We start from the raw sequence: 16027 nt of genomic DNA on the forward strand, positions 1-16027 counted from the left end.
ATTTGCTTGTATAATAAAGTATTTCTTAATGTTAGGATAAAAATATATTTCAGTTATATTTATAGAATTTCTCTAGGTCCAATTAATCTGTAAAATATCAGATGGACTCATTTATGCCATATAAATATCACTGCCTTAGAAAACTAAATATAAGTGGATAATGACCTATAAATATCTGATCATTGGTAGGCTTTTAATAGGCAGTACATCATCTCAATCATTTTTTAGCATCTTATTTTGCAGGATATACAATCCTAACTGCTTCAAGATTATTATATATTATATAAAGAATCACCATTGATAAGGCTGCTATGCTTAATTGACTACTGGTATCTTTTTAAAAAGATTTATTATGGGTTAACAAGTAATATAAAAGGTCTAAATTTTATATTTTAGGTCACTTTTAATTTATTGCGTAGAACTATTTCACTTTGTAACATCAAGTCAAATTTTATTGCTTCTGAATTTAGAAATGTTGTTATGTATTCACATATATATGCCTTTAACTCAGAATGAGCCGGATTTGCAGGGTTATGATTTTCAGCATACAGGGGGTAAAGACTTCTGAATGGTTTGCCACAGTTTCAATTAATCAACATTACAAAGTAAGAATTTTATTTCCTATTGGTACTGACATTAAACGAAAATGTTTCTTTTAATGTCATTATGGGAAGGAAATGAAAAGAACACTTAATACCAAGAAGTTATGTGCATTAACATGTAAAAAGTTAAAAAGTTATAATCAAGTACTACTAAGAAATCAATTCACCTAAAAGGTTATACACTTTCTCATTAAAAAAAAATACACACACACACATACACAAATGCCTTTAATGTCCTAGGCACTTTTCTAGACACTGAGATACAAAAGCGAACAAATGATAGAACATATCTTGCCCTGAAAGACTCCCAACTCTAGTAGGTAGAGGTACAAAAAATAATTAAGTGATAGAATTATATAGTGATAGTTGCTATTAAGGATCCCCCCCAAATAGGTGGAAAGAACACAGTGTTATTTTTATATAATGTGGGTAGGCCTGTAAGAGGATCTCACAGCTTTATATATACATTATACATAATGTACAGAATATCAAAGCTTCTTTACTGGTTTAACCTCTTATATTAATGATCCCATTACATAAAAATATAAATATCTGTGTTAGGCAAACATTCTCATCTTTATAGATGGTAAAGTATAATTTTGGTTCTTGGTATCTCTGTATCTCTACCTACCTCTTTATCTATATACATAGGTACGTGTGTTCAGATATATAATTGGCATCTCAGTCTTAAGCTAAACTAATTTGTCCATGGTCTTCCCTGACTTCTCTGTTTAAATTTGCCTCCCCAACTCCTAACCTACCCTGCTCCCCTATCATCTTTTTCCTACATAATTTTTTCTCACAACAATTAATATCATCTGCTGTATAACATATAAAGTTATGATCTCTCTCAGATATACCAATATTAAGGAGAAAATAAATACAAATAGATTATAATTGTGGTGTTTTTTTTTAATAGTCATAGCTTTCTAGAAAAACTAGGGGAATTTAATTCTCCAGCCCTCCCAGGAAGAAGTTAGCAAGTTGCCAATCTCTGGTGCACGTGGCCTAAAATGATGGTTAAATCAGCTCAGAACTGATTATACGCATCTGCGGAGACGCTTTGGCTACTCTAATTACTGCATAGCAAGCTTATCTGAGAGCTCATACTAGACCCCAAACCAAGTGTGAAAAACCCTCTTACAACGGCACGTGAGCTGGGTTTTTGTAACCTTCCAATAAATCCTTTTGAAGGAAACTCTTTTCTTTCAATACGAGAAGACTACAATAGAGTTAACCAAACACCAAGCATCATTTGCTGAATTCAAAAGTTAAATTTTCCTTGGAAAATAGGCCAGATAAATTCAGATTGAGAGGTTGAAAGGAAGTCCAAGAAAACCTTAATCCTTAAGTGGTCTTCCCATTAAGCAATTACACGGTGCCTGCTCCCTGACTGTCTCCTTATTAGAAGAACATCGTCCCAAAGCCTCCTGGTTTGTTTCTCTGCCTCTATTATTGAAACTCTCCAGTCCATTCCCCACACAGTAGTCAAAGTACTTTAATAAGCATGTGAATTACCATGGGGGGACCTGGAGAGTATTATGCTAAGCCAAATAAGCCAGTCAGAGAAACACAAGTATCACATGATCTCACTCATATGAGGAATCTAATGAACAAAACAAACTGATGAACAAAATAGACCCAGAGACATGGAAGCATGGAACAGACTGAGGGATCTCAGAGGCAAGGGGGGAGGGAGGGTAGGAAGAGATTAACCAAAGAATATATACGCATAGCCCATGGGCACAGACAATAGTGTGGTGAAGGCCTAGGGGGGTTGGGGGTGGGAGAGGGGTGGAGGGGGTCAATGGAAAAAAAGGAGGACATTTATAATGCTTTCAACAATAAAGATAAATTGGAAAAAAAAAGTAATGAGCACATGGATTTATAAAAAAACAACCACAACTTTTATTTTTAATCTCACACCTTCCTCAAATTACTGCCCATTTCTTGATTCCGTCATAAAACATAAAACCTTGCTCTAATAAATTGTGTATAGTTACTCTCAGCAATTTAAATTCTCACATTCTCTCTTAAATCCCCTTCAAACAGACTTTGCACTCATCAGTCCAGCAGCAATGCTTCTTGACAATGTCACCAATGACATTTGCATTGCTAGCTCCCGTGGTTAATAGCCCTTATTTTACTTAGCCAAATAATAACACTTGACACTGTTGATCACTCCCTCTATTTGAAATTATTTACGTGGCTTTTCCGAACTCTCTCTTCCCTTGTTTTCCCTCCTGTATCACCGACCGCTCTCTTCTTTTGCTTGATCTCTCTCTCTCCTGTTCCCCTAAACATGGCAGTGCCCCTGGGCTCAGTCCTCGGTCCTTCTGCATTCTATCTGCATTCACTCCTTTTATATTCCAGCCAGTATTACGGTTGTATATCTGAAGACTCACAAGTTAAGGTTTTCATTGCAGACTATCTCACACAGCCAACTGTGCCTTCAACTTCCCCACTGGGTTGTCTAATTGGCAACTCAATCGTACATTCTGAAACAATGCTAAGCACGGTAGCTTCCAAGGAAAACAGAGGGATTGTGAAAAAAATAAAAAAACATGTTAGTCCTTCACATTCTAGATGCCGGAACAGTGTGTTACATCAAATAATTTTACAAAATGTGTTTCGCAGTCACATTGAGCTCAGTGTGTCATTTCTTATTTTAACACTGTGAGCAGCAGTAGCAAAACGACACCATGTGAATGGCATTGCCAGCTGAATATCTAAAGTCCCCGAAAGAAATCTCAGTAATTTAGAAGATGAAGGGCAATATGACATTTAGAAAGAACACTGTTTTATTATTTAGGTAAGAACAATGTTTCTTATTTAGGTAAGAAAATCTATAGATATTAGTCTTTAAATTGTTTTGTTTTTTTAACTTAAGCTGAGACTTTTGTGCATGTAACAACTGTTACCAAGGCAACTTTCTCTGAAGCCATCAAGATCCAGCAGGAAAGCTGCCTGCATGTCGTTTGTTCAGGTGACCAAACTTGCTCTTCCATTTTAATCACTTATTCAGGGAAAATATTTTTAGTTCTTTATCAGTTTTGCTTTCCAATCCCATTTCTGTTTACCGTTTTTTATTCCTGTGAGCAATCTAATATTAGTTTTACTTAACCAGTTTCCCTTAGAAGAGAAACCCAAAGGATCCCAGTGGTGTAGAATTCAAATAGTAATACATTGAGATTTGAGATTTTAATATATTCTTGCTGGATCCACATAATTAATATTGGTATATCAAAACAATACATTTTTATATTTTTATATTTCATACAATTTCTCTACAGAACTTCAGAGGGCTGTAGTCCCATTTGTTTATTTTTCCTTTGTTTCCCTTGCCCTAGCAGATATATCAGCAAAAATATTGCTACAAGAGATGTCTGAGATTTTATTGCCTCTGTCTTCCAGGATCTTTAGGGTTTCAGTACTTACATTAAAGTATTTTATCCATTTTGAGTTTATTCTTGTGTATGGTATAAGTTGGTGGTCCAGTTTATTATTATTTTTTGCATGTGCCTGTCCCATTTTCCCAGCACCGTTTATTAAATAGACTGTCTTTACTCCACTGTATGCTCTTACTTCCTTTGTCACATATTAATTGAACACAGAGGCGTGGGTTGATGTCTGGGCTCTCTCTTCTGTTCCATTGATCTATATGCCTGTTCTGATGCCAGTACCAGGCTGTTTTGATTACAGTGGCTTTGTAATACAGTTTGATATCGGGTTTTGTGATCACTCCAACTTTGTTCTTCTTTCTCAAGGTTGCTGAAGCTACTTAGGATCTTTTTTGGTTCCATATAAATTTTTGGAATATTTTTTCTAGATCTTTGAAATGTGCCATTGGTATTTTAATAGAAATTACACTGAATCTATAGATTTCTTTGGGTGGTATGGACATTTTAATGATGTAAATCCTTCTAATCCATGAACATGATGTATGTTTCAACTTACTTGCATTTTCCTCAGTTTCTTTCTTCAGTGTCTTACAGTTTTCCGAGTAGAGAGCTAACTAATGCTTTCTACTTTTTTTAAGTTCCTTGATGACTTTTGCTTCTATATTTGGGTAGAATTTATGTTGTAAAATAATTGATAGTAGGACAACTAACTCCAAATCACATTTTTCTGCTATAACTTCAAATTCACAAAATCTCCCTGATTGATTTTTAGTATATAAGTATATCTAAAGGAGCTAAACATATTTTTTTAAATGACAATTGTGTAATGGATATAATAGTATTATTTCTCTTACATTATTCATACACTTATATTTATTTTCTGTATTATAACCACATAAACATACTTCAGAAAAACTTCAATAGTAAAAAGCATAAAAATATAAAACACTTTGAAATATATAATCCACATAGTTTTTAGTCTTTAGCAAATTGTAGATGAAAAAGCATTTTTTTTTTTTTTGGTTTGTTTTTATTCATTTCTTTTATAAGAGACCAAGAATTTCCTTGGTCTTTCTGTCCTATTTGCACTTGACAGGTTATTTCAGGTTTTAGAGAGCAGTGTGAGGTTTCCATTGATTTACAGATAACAACAGGTTGATAAAGGCAGGGTAGAGGGCCGTTTACCTGTGTGACCAGGAGCACAGAGGCAGTTATATGCACCAGTTCTGTTGACACAATGAACTCCACCTAGACAAGGTTTGATTTCACATTTATTCATATCCAGTTCACAGAGAGATCCATGGTACCCAGGTTCACAATTACATAAAAATCTAGAGAAAAGGGGGAGAATGAGAAATAACATGTAACAGCAAAAACCATTTCATTATATAAGTAATGGTAATGTATATATACATTTTAGATCTCTAGCTAAATTTAAATAAATGATAATGTTTCCATTTCATTCTTTTTCTTTGAAGAAAATACAATTTGTTTTTTTTTTTTTGGTTCTTAACCTCAAGGGTTCCCCAAATGAAATTTGAAACTGGCCCCTGTATATGGAGGGCAAGAAAAGACTAAAGAAAGAGGCAGATCCATCCAGATCGGTAGGTGGTGGGTTTAGTAAGCAAGGGAGCTTACATCCTGGGCAGCCACAGGATGAATAGATCTCCATACTCGCCCACCAGAGTCTTAAAAGTTTATATAGAGGCCTTACAGGATTCAGTCACATGTACATTGCAGATAGTCTCAATAACACCTCCCTCTCTCAAGGCCACTTCTCAATCCTTAAAGTGTCTCCTAGTGTAGGAACAGTGGGTGGAGCGAACATTACAGGACAGTGGAGGAGGTAAGAAGCCTCAGACCTCATGGATCCTGCTTGAAGGTCAACTGTCAGCCACAACCACTAAATAAATTCTTTCAAACTTCAAGATATTTTTCCCCTTAAACATTCTTTATGTGAGAATTTTTAAAAAGAGAATGTGTTTGGATACATAATTAATGAAACTTTGATAAATACTATTGAGCTTACTTCTGTAATTGTATTAACTTTATTATTATTAAGTATAAACTTTTAACTATACTATTGGCAGATGTGAGATAAATTGGATGTAATTCAATAATTAGATATCAGGTTCAAAGTATCACACACTTAATAGAGGGAGTGACCTGCAAAAACCTTGTCATTGAAAATGGTTTCCAGAAACTTCATCTGAACCCCCTTTAATGTGCAACTGCCCCATCTTTATCTTATTCACTGACCTCTGATGAGCCTGAGTTGCTGAGTTCAGATTTGTCCTCCAGACTTACTTGGAAGAGCTTCTTTGGTCCTATATGGATTTCTTTTTATTGATTCAGACCTTGTCTCAATTGATCTTTGATTTCTTTCCTCTGTAGTCTAAGCTGTGGCAGATATATATATATATAACTGTATGTGGTAGAATTGCCCTGAGATTATTTTTAGTCTATTTCTAGATATTATACTGACTATGTCTTTGTCTCAATGCCTAGTCAGTGTGTATCTACTTGCCCAGATGGTGGTCCTCCAGGAGGCAGCCAATCAATGACTCTCATCATTGATGTTTCTATCTCTCTCTCTCCCTCTCCCTTCTTCTCTCTAAAATCAATAAAGATATATTTTTAAAAAAAAAACAAAAACAAACAAAAAACATGAACAGTCTATTTTATACTTGTAACATAAAGATTCTTATATTAAAATTTTATAAAGAAGTTAAATAAACCCTTTAGATAATATATTTTAATTATTAATCAGTTTTAAAATATGACATCAAATTTATCTGTTATATTTCATTTTTAACAAATACAGGCATATTTATATATAATGAAAAATAATTAGTTTTTTAAAAATTTGCACATGAAAAATATCAAATTTAATATTAATCTAAGAGAATACTGCATATGCTAAGATATGCGCAGTTTGTTTGTTTCCATTTATCCAACATCTTTAAGATGCTGTACTTTAAGATGTACATTCTGTATACCTCAAGCAAAAATAAAAAGTAAACTATTTTTATCCAAAATATTTGCTCCAGAGAATGATTACCTTTAAGACAGTCTTTGTATGTTGTTATTATAATTTTACTGCATATGGATGTGTATAGACTTGAAACAATGCTGTTATGGCAAAGTGTTCAGTAGAACAGAGTTCATCTGAATTAATAACTGGTGTCTAAGCAAACAATTTATTTTAAATATGTACAGATTTTTATCATCTACTTAAATGCACATTATTCACTTTCAACTTTGTAACAGTAAAGAACTGATAAATTCATAAATATCTAACACTGATTGGTCACAATAGTTTTGTTCGTAATGAACTGGTTATAATAATAACAACAGCCAAACATTTAAAAAGTAGTTTTCTTCTATATTCTTTGAATGGACCAGCCAGTGTTATTGTAATTTTTCTGGTGAATTCTCTATTTAGGTATAAATTTTTAGCAGATCAATATTGTTGTCAGTGATCTAAGTGAACTGATTACTGTGGCTTAAAAAGACATTAGTTCTATTGGATAACATACGTTATCAATTGTCAGAAAATGTCAATTCCAGTGTCCAGCTTTGCAATGGCTTTGAAAATAAATTGAGGTAGACATCCAAATGCTATCATATATCAAGGCATTCATCTTTAAGTGATGTCATTAGGATAAATTATTAATTGTTGCAGGCCTTAGTTTCAAAAACCAAAACAGTAAATGGAACATATTAAAAACATGGATGTAATCATGAAGCATATTATGTAATAATTACTGCTTTTAACATTTTTACTGTAGGTCTGTATTTTAATTTGTAATAAATATACCATCGTTGTTGAGTTGATTATTTCAAAGATTTCTAACAGTTAATATCAATATGCTAAAATAAACAAAAAAAATTTAATCAAAAAACATTCTTACAAAGCAAAAGTGATATAAAAATGTAATTAGTCATTTTCTAGCTGCTCATAGATTTTTTTTTACCTTTGAAACATTTTAATGCACTGTAAATGGCTTTTATTGTAACAACATAAAGTAACTTTTTGAGAATAGAATAATCAACACCCATGTACCTATCATCCATATTTAATACATTTAATATTTTTCCAGGTTGCTAAAGAATTTTAAAAGGAAATGTATGTAATGAATATATTTGAAACCTGTTTTTATATATGCATATTATCTATTCTCCATTCCTCTTTACAAAAAGGAGCTCACTATTCTTAGGATGGTATGCATTCTTCAAAATATGTTTTATTATTTTATTAAATATTATTACTAGCTCCTAAATTAAATAATTAGGTGTAAATCTAAAAATATTTGCACACAACTCATATAAAGAAACCACAAAATTCTGGTGAACAAAGTAAAAGAAAAACTAAATAGAGAGACACATCATGCTCATGGATAAAAAGACTATATTTTCAAGATATCAATTCTGCCCAACTTGATCTCTAGATTCAATGAAATAACAAGCAGAATCCCAGTGAGTTATTTTGTGGATATTGACAAAATGATCCTAAAGTTTATATGTAGAGGAAAAAGACCCAGAATACAATGTTGAAAGGAATATAATATTAATAAGAACAAATTAGAAGACTGACACTGCCTGACCTAAAGACTTACCATGAAACTATAGTAATCAAAACAGCGTGTTATTATTAAAATAATAGATAAATAGATCAATGGAACAAAATAGAGAGCCCAGAAATAGACCCACATGAATACTGTCAACTGAGCTTTGACAAAGGGGCAAAAGCAATTCAATAGAGAGAAGATGGTCTCTTCAAAATGGTACTGGAACAGCTGAACATCTACATGAAGAAAAAGAAAGAATTTAGACATAGACTTCACACTTTTTTATATAAATTAATGCAAAATGGGTCTCAAACATAGTGCAAAATGAAAATTAGAAAGCTCTTTGAAGATAACAAAGGAGAAAATCTAACTGACCTTGGTTTTATCTTTGCAATATGGCATCAAGGGCATAATCCATGAAAGAAAGAGATGATAAGCTGGACTTTATTAAAATTAAAAAAAATTCTGTCCTGTGGCAGACAATGTCAAGACAAGCCACAGGCTGGAAGAAAATATTTGCAAAAGATATATCTAATAAAAGACTATTATGCATAATATACAAAGAACTCTTAAAACTTAATAAAACAAACAACCCAACTAAAAATGGGCCTTAACAGACAGACACCTAAACAAAGAAGACATAGTGATATAAAATAAGCATATGAAAAGATGCTCCACACCATGTGTTATCAGAGAAATGCAAATTAAAAAAACCACGAGATACCATTACTCACCTCTTGGAATAGCCAAATTTCCATGACACTGACAGTACCTAATGTTCATGAGAATGTGAAGCAGTAGGAACTCTCATTCACTGCTGATGGAAATGCAAAATGGTAGTCACTTAGGAAAATAGTTTAGCAGTTTCTTAAAAATATCTTTCTAAATAATATGTTGCATATATTATTCTGATAGTTTCTTTTCCCACTCATCATATATTTCAGTAAACATTTAAGCAGTGTATATTTGTATAGCTTATTCATAGTAAAAAATATATAGTTTTCTGTTTATTATATCATATTTTTGTTAATTATTTTATTGTTTTTAAATTTTCACCATTGTAGACATACCACATATGTATAATCTTAGACATATCTTTGTGTACCCATCTTGAAGATGTTCATGTGTGAATGTACACATATACTTTACAACACTTTCCTCAATGTAGTTCTTTATCATCCCATGAGCAGTGGATGAGATTCTACTGGTCCTTGGAAAGACATATAATATCTCATTTTATTTTAGGTTTCCTTATTATTTGTTTCCTGACCACTTAAATTTCTTCCTCCTTGAATGGCTTGTTCATATTCTTTACTTATGTTTTCTTATATCCTCCAAACCTTAAACTGATTTCAGTAATGCTTAGTGCACATATTTTTTGTGATCATCTACTCAATTATCATTGACAACTTATTGTCTCAAACACAATTCAGAGGGGTCTTGTTGGGCCCCACTCAAGTACAGATTGAAAAGACAAAAAGTTGATGTGTTGAAGGCATTTTCAAAATAGACTTTCTTTTCTAGATTAGTTTAAGGTTCACAGACAAATTAAGCTGAAAGTACAGTGTTTCCATATAGCTCTTCTCCCTGCTATCAACATCCCCCACCACAGCAGGACATTTATTTCAATCAAGGAACCTACACTGACTTTATTATCACCCAAAGTCCACAGTTTACATTAGGGTTCACTCTTGGTGTTGTGCATTCTATGGGCTTTGACAAATATATAATGCATGCCCACTATTATAAGAGCATACAGAATGGGTTTCAATGCCCTAAATATTTTCTGAAATATCCCTATTTTTCCGTCCTTCCCCCCTAACTGCTGGTAACCACTGATTTCTTTATTATCTCTGATATTTTGCTTTTTCCATAATATAGTTGGAATTATATCATATGTAAGCCTTTTAAGATTGGTTTCTCTAATTTGGTAATATGTATTTAAAATGTATCCATGTCTTTTCATGACTTGATAGCTCATTTCTTTTCAGTGCTGAGTAATATTCCATTACCTGGATATACCACAATTTATCTATTCACTTCCTTATGAGCATCTTGGTTATTTCCAAGTGTTGAAAATTACAAATAAAGCTGATGTAAACATCTGTGTACAGGTTTTTGAGTGAATGGACATGGTTTCTACTCATTTGGGTAAATACCAAGCAGTACCATTGTTGGATGGTATTGTAAGTTTAGTAAGAAACTGCCCAACTGTCTTCCAAAGTGGCTGCCATATATTTTTTAATCCAGAAGTAAATCGCCATGGGGTTTAAAATATCTCCTGTTCATTGCACCATCTTCAAAGAATGTCTCTGAACAGAGGCTAGGACAATTTCATTCCTCCCTTCCTTTCTGATCTCTGGGGAAGACCTCTGAAAAAAGATGCCAGCACTGTGCAGTGCAACATTAATCAGATGGTAAAAAGCCATATCCAGAGACCTCCAACATCTGTTTCTTATCATGAAGAGTTTATATTTCAATCATGGTTCAGTCAGTGCATTGTATTGGCAGCAGAGTTCTTAACATGAGCAGGGCTTGAAGATTAATATTCACAAAAACCCTTCAGCAATCTGCATGTTGAGCTGTCAGGGTAATCAGCATTAATAGCTGGTTATTTTCCATCAAGCTTTTTAGGATTTTCTCAGTTTGAGAAACACTTTGCTGCCATCAGCTAGATTGAAGGGTCAATATCAACCATATAATCAATTCAGCTCTCTGTAAATGAATCCATTGTTCTTGTTTCATGAATACACCACATGGGTTCTCTTTTAAGCACAGGGCATGTGGGATGGCTTCCTCCTGTAGCAATTTGAGATCTCACACTGAAACTTGGGAAAGCAGTCTTCAGAAGCCATATTAGAAATTCATATGAAAAGTCTTCATTTAGACTTTTAAGGTCATTCTACTATTTATTCCATGTTAGTCTTGGACTCAGCTATCTCTTGGGGTCCATGCAGGGCAAATTGAAAATGCCAGGCAGTTAATGCCCTGTACTTCAGTGTGCATATGCTCTGTGGGCCCTTATCCACTGACTAATCATATCTTCTGTTCAGTTGATAACATTTAAAAAAAATCTTAATTCTTTACCACTTTTTTTTCCTTTCCAGAGCTTCATGATGGGAAGAGTGCTCATTTGCCCCACACTTTCAGGCTTGGTCATGATTCTGTTTTTGGATAGTGATCTATAGGTAAAGGAGCAAGGGTGCTATTTCAGAGCCTAGGGCTTAAGAAGGTTTGCATGCTTCTGTTCAATCTCTTAAGCCTCTGCCACTCCATAAGAAGACCATGCTAGTCAAGTAAGGATGAAAGACATTTGGAACAGAGACATTTTGGCTGACATAACAGACACATAAACACTCCTCCTGCCTCAGCCATGTGCCAGAGAACCCTAGATGAATGTAACCTAGATAAATTAGCCAAACTACAGGAGACCATAGATATGAAAATAATAATAAATAATTGCTATCTTTAACCACTGAGTTTTTCAGGTTTTTTGCTAAGCAACAACAGCAAACTAATATAGTCCATGTAGTAATTGTAAAGGAGTTCATGCCCCCTGTAGACAGAGGAAAAACATGATTAAGGAATTTAAATATCTGTATTCACTTTAATCTCCCTTTTTAGTAGAGCCAAAACTTCTCAGGTGTCTTAGGGAATCTGTACTTCTCTGCATACAAGCCTTCTTCTAAATGCCACTGGGGAAAAAAAGGCTTATAAACTGTTGCCAGTTTTACCTGGTCACTCCCAAATATTTCTCACTGGTTCTAGCCTATAAAAGGAATTATATTCCACCTTTGCTGATGAAAGATAGAACACTTAACTGGAAACAGATAGCCTATATCCTAAAAGAGTTGTACAACCCCACCAATTTATATTGTCACAAAGTTGGTCAGACAAAAGGAGAATAAACATAAGACTTAAATGAGCTCACATTGTCATGGATGGAGAGAGAAGATTTAATATGCTAATATGAGCATCCGGGTGTGGTGTAAAATATGCTAGCTAATCAAAGACAGGGCTTAACTTTAGCTTAGATTGTTAAAGTAAAGGGCCAGCATTTCTTGGTGTATAATAGAGGGAGCAATGCATAGGCTCATTGTTACAGAAATGTTTGAATGAATCAGTTATACCTAAACTGCTCAGTTACCCATTCATTTTTATCCTCAGAGAATATAGGAGAGAACATTCCATTCACCTAGAAAGAAACTCCATTCACCCAAGAGGATACTCCAGTTACCAATATTAAGCACAAGATTGGTGAGGAGGAGGCACTAGTGTCTTTGTAAGCTCTATGATGATTGTCCTTTATAGGCTGGACATAACCATGTAGGATGCTGCAGTGAAGTCGGGTTCCCTGATATGAATTAGAATGATGGGATCCAAGCACAGATAAAGCTTGTTGAATGTGCTTGCCTATCAGATAAAAAATTGAGCAAATAACCATGCAAATCAGAGAAACAGAATGGTGATTGATGGATTGATTCACATGTATCTTTGGCAGATGCTAATCACTGAATCAGTGATGGGTTACTAGAAATGAATTATATGGACAATCTGTTATAGTGCTACTTTACATATATATATGTGTGTGTGTATTATATATAGATATAGATATAGATATAGATGATATAGATATAGATATAATAGATATAGATGATATAGATAGATATAGATAGATAGATCTATATATCTATCTATATCTATATCTATATATCTATATAGATCTATCTATATCTATCTATATCTATATCTATATATCTATATAGATCTATCTATATCTATCTATATCTATCTATATCATCTATATATCTCTCTATCTATCTCTCTATCTATCTCTCTTCTATCTATCTATCTATCTATCTATCTATCTATCTATCTATCTATCTATCATCTATCTATCTATCTATCTATCTATCTATCTATCTATCTATCTATCTATCTATCTATCTATATCTGCAGGGCAGAAATATAGTTTAACTTGCTTTTCTAAGGATTCTTAAGGTCTTACAGAACTTCAGACCTAAGCTATGTCTCATGCTCAGTACCTCAACTGAAGGATAGCAAGTGCCACTGAAGTAAACTCTGGCAACATAGCCAAATGTGTTACATGTACCTTCCTGAAGCCTCCTCAGAGAGATCTGAGGCCATTTACCAGTATGACTTTACTAATGAAAGAAAGATATGCAGACCTTTTAGAAGTTATTGGTTATTAGCTTTGAACTTATGATTATCTTTGAAATAACTCTGTTCCACCAGTAAGAATACAAGATTATTTAAGTTTGGTAGATTGGTCATAAATCTATGTCTTGTTTTATTTTGCTTTCCCCCACAGTTCCTGAATATTTAGTGTAGTCAGTATACTTAGCAATAAACCGAATTTCCACATTGGAATAAGATCTTATAAAGGGAAGCCCAATTGGAAGACAATGAAATGTCCCTTCATACTCATTCAGACTTTAAACTGAAAGCAATTCTGCATTTCTAGGGGACTTCTAGTGTTTACCATGCCCTAGAAAGGCTTGAGCATTGCAGGGGTAGTGATTCAAAGCATATTCCCATTTACTTCACCAGACTGGAAAGTGCAAATGCCCTAGAAAATTATAGAAATAATAGAAGATTACCGGAAACTTAAGCATATTTTAATACAAATTTTAACAGCGATTCTAGATTTTGGATCTCTATAAAGACAGATAGACATAGCCCTTGGTACTTAGAGAGCAACTGTGACATAGCAAATAAGTGTTTTTTAATCTTAATCAATGAAATGCCCAGTTGAATTTGTCCAATTTTTTTAAAAGATATTTTAAAAGACCAATATTAAAAAATATCAATTCTTCTCAAATCAATCTACAAATTCAATAGAATTTCAATTAAAATTCTGTCTGGTCTTTGATTGTTTAGATATAGGGATTTATGCAGAACATAGTTGATTGTAACAGAAAAAATATGTCAAATACAACTAAAGCTTTCTAAAGATTAAAAATATGAGATGTCTCACCCTACCGGTATTGAGATATTTGAAAGGTAAGTAATTAAGATTTCTGGTACCGGCATGACAAATTAAACTAAGTAAACAGAATAGAAGCAGAGAAATAGACATATTCACATATGGAATTTGATCTGCAATCACGAAAGCATTGCAGATCAGGCAGATCTATGTATAAAAGGCTGACTTATTCAATACATGTAGCCAGCATAATTGGTTATTCATATAAAAAAATAAACTCAAATTACTACCTAATATTACACATACAAAATTCCAGATAGATTAAAATTTAAATATAAATGGTAGAACTTTAAATATTTTAAAAAGAAATAGAAGAAACATATTTTTCCCCTAAGGTAACATTTTTTTCATTTTTATTAAATTTATTGGGATGACATTGGATAATAAGACTATATATATCTCAAGTGTACATTTCTATGATAAATGGTCTTCATATTGTATTGCATGCCCACCACCCAAAGTCAAATCATTCTCCATCACTATAAATTTGACCCCCTTTACCGTTTACTACTCTGCCAACCCCCTTCCTTCTAGTAACCACCATATTATTATTGCCTATGTCTATGAGGGTTTTTTATTTTTCTTGTTTGTTCATTTGTTGCTTTCAATTTTATACACCACATATGAGTGAAATCATATAGCTCTTAGCTTTTCTGGCTTATGTCACTTAGCATGATATTCTCAAAGTCCATCCAAATTGTCGCAAATGGCAGTATCTCATCATTTCTTATGGCTGAGTATTACTCTACTCTATGTATGCACCACATCTTCTTTCTCAAATCATCTATCAAAGGACACTTCCGTTATTTCCATGTCTTGGCCACCATGAATAATGCTGCAATGAACATAAGGGTGCATGTGTCTTTGCAAATAAATGTTTTCAAATTTTTCATGTAGGTACTCAGAGGAGGACTTGCTGGGTCATATGGTAACTCTATACCTAATCTTATGAGGAATCTCCATGCTGTTTTCCACAGTGGTTGTAAAAACTGACTGGGTCAAAGAAGAGATCAAAAGCTATATAGAGACAATTTCAAAACTTTTGGGATGCAGGGAAAGCAGTAATATGAGGGAAGTTCATATCATTAGAGGTCCATCTGAAGACACAAGAAAACTCTCAAGGAAACAACCTAGCATTCCATCTTAAGAACTTGAAGAAGAAGAACAGAAGCACCCAAAGTCAGTAGAAGAAAGGAAACCATAAAAATTAGAGCAGAATTGAATGAAATAGAAAACAAAAAGACTATATAAAAAAATAATACAACAAAGAGCAAATTCTTTGAAAAGATTAATAAAATTGACAACCCCTTGGCTAGACTCATTAAGGAGAAAAGAAGAAACACATATTAACAAAATCAGTAATGAAAGAAGTTACCACAGACATCACAGATATACAAAGGATTATATAGAAGACTATGAAAGACTATATACCACCAAGTTCAATAA

The 16027-nt window shown here is 33.4% G+C and overlaps 1 protein-coding gene across 1 annotated transcript in view; it reads right to left on the bottom strand.

Moving 5' to 3' along the window:
• EYS (EGF-like photoreceptor maintenance factor) overlaps nt 1–16027 on the bottom strand; it is a 1117601-nt gene that overhangs the window by 734725 nt on the left and 366849 nt on the right. Inside the window, 1 exon segment of the mRNA XM_087817245.1 lies at nt 5189–5337. Within this exon segment, the coding sequence (XP_087673371.1) occupies nt 5189–5337 (149 nt within the window).

The sequence above is a fragment of the Miniopterus natalensis genome, chromosome 5, assembly GCF_054644295.1.
Source record: "Miniopterus natalensis isolate mMinNat1 chromosome 5, mMinNat1.hap1, whole genome shotgun sequence".
Lineage (NCBI taxonomy): Eukaryota > Metazoa > Chordata > Mammalia > Chiroptera > Miniopteridae > Miniopterus > Miniopterus natalensis.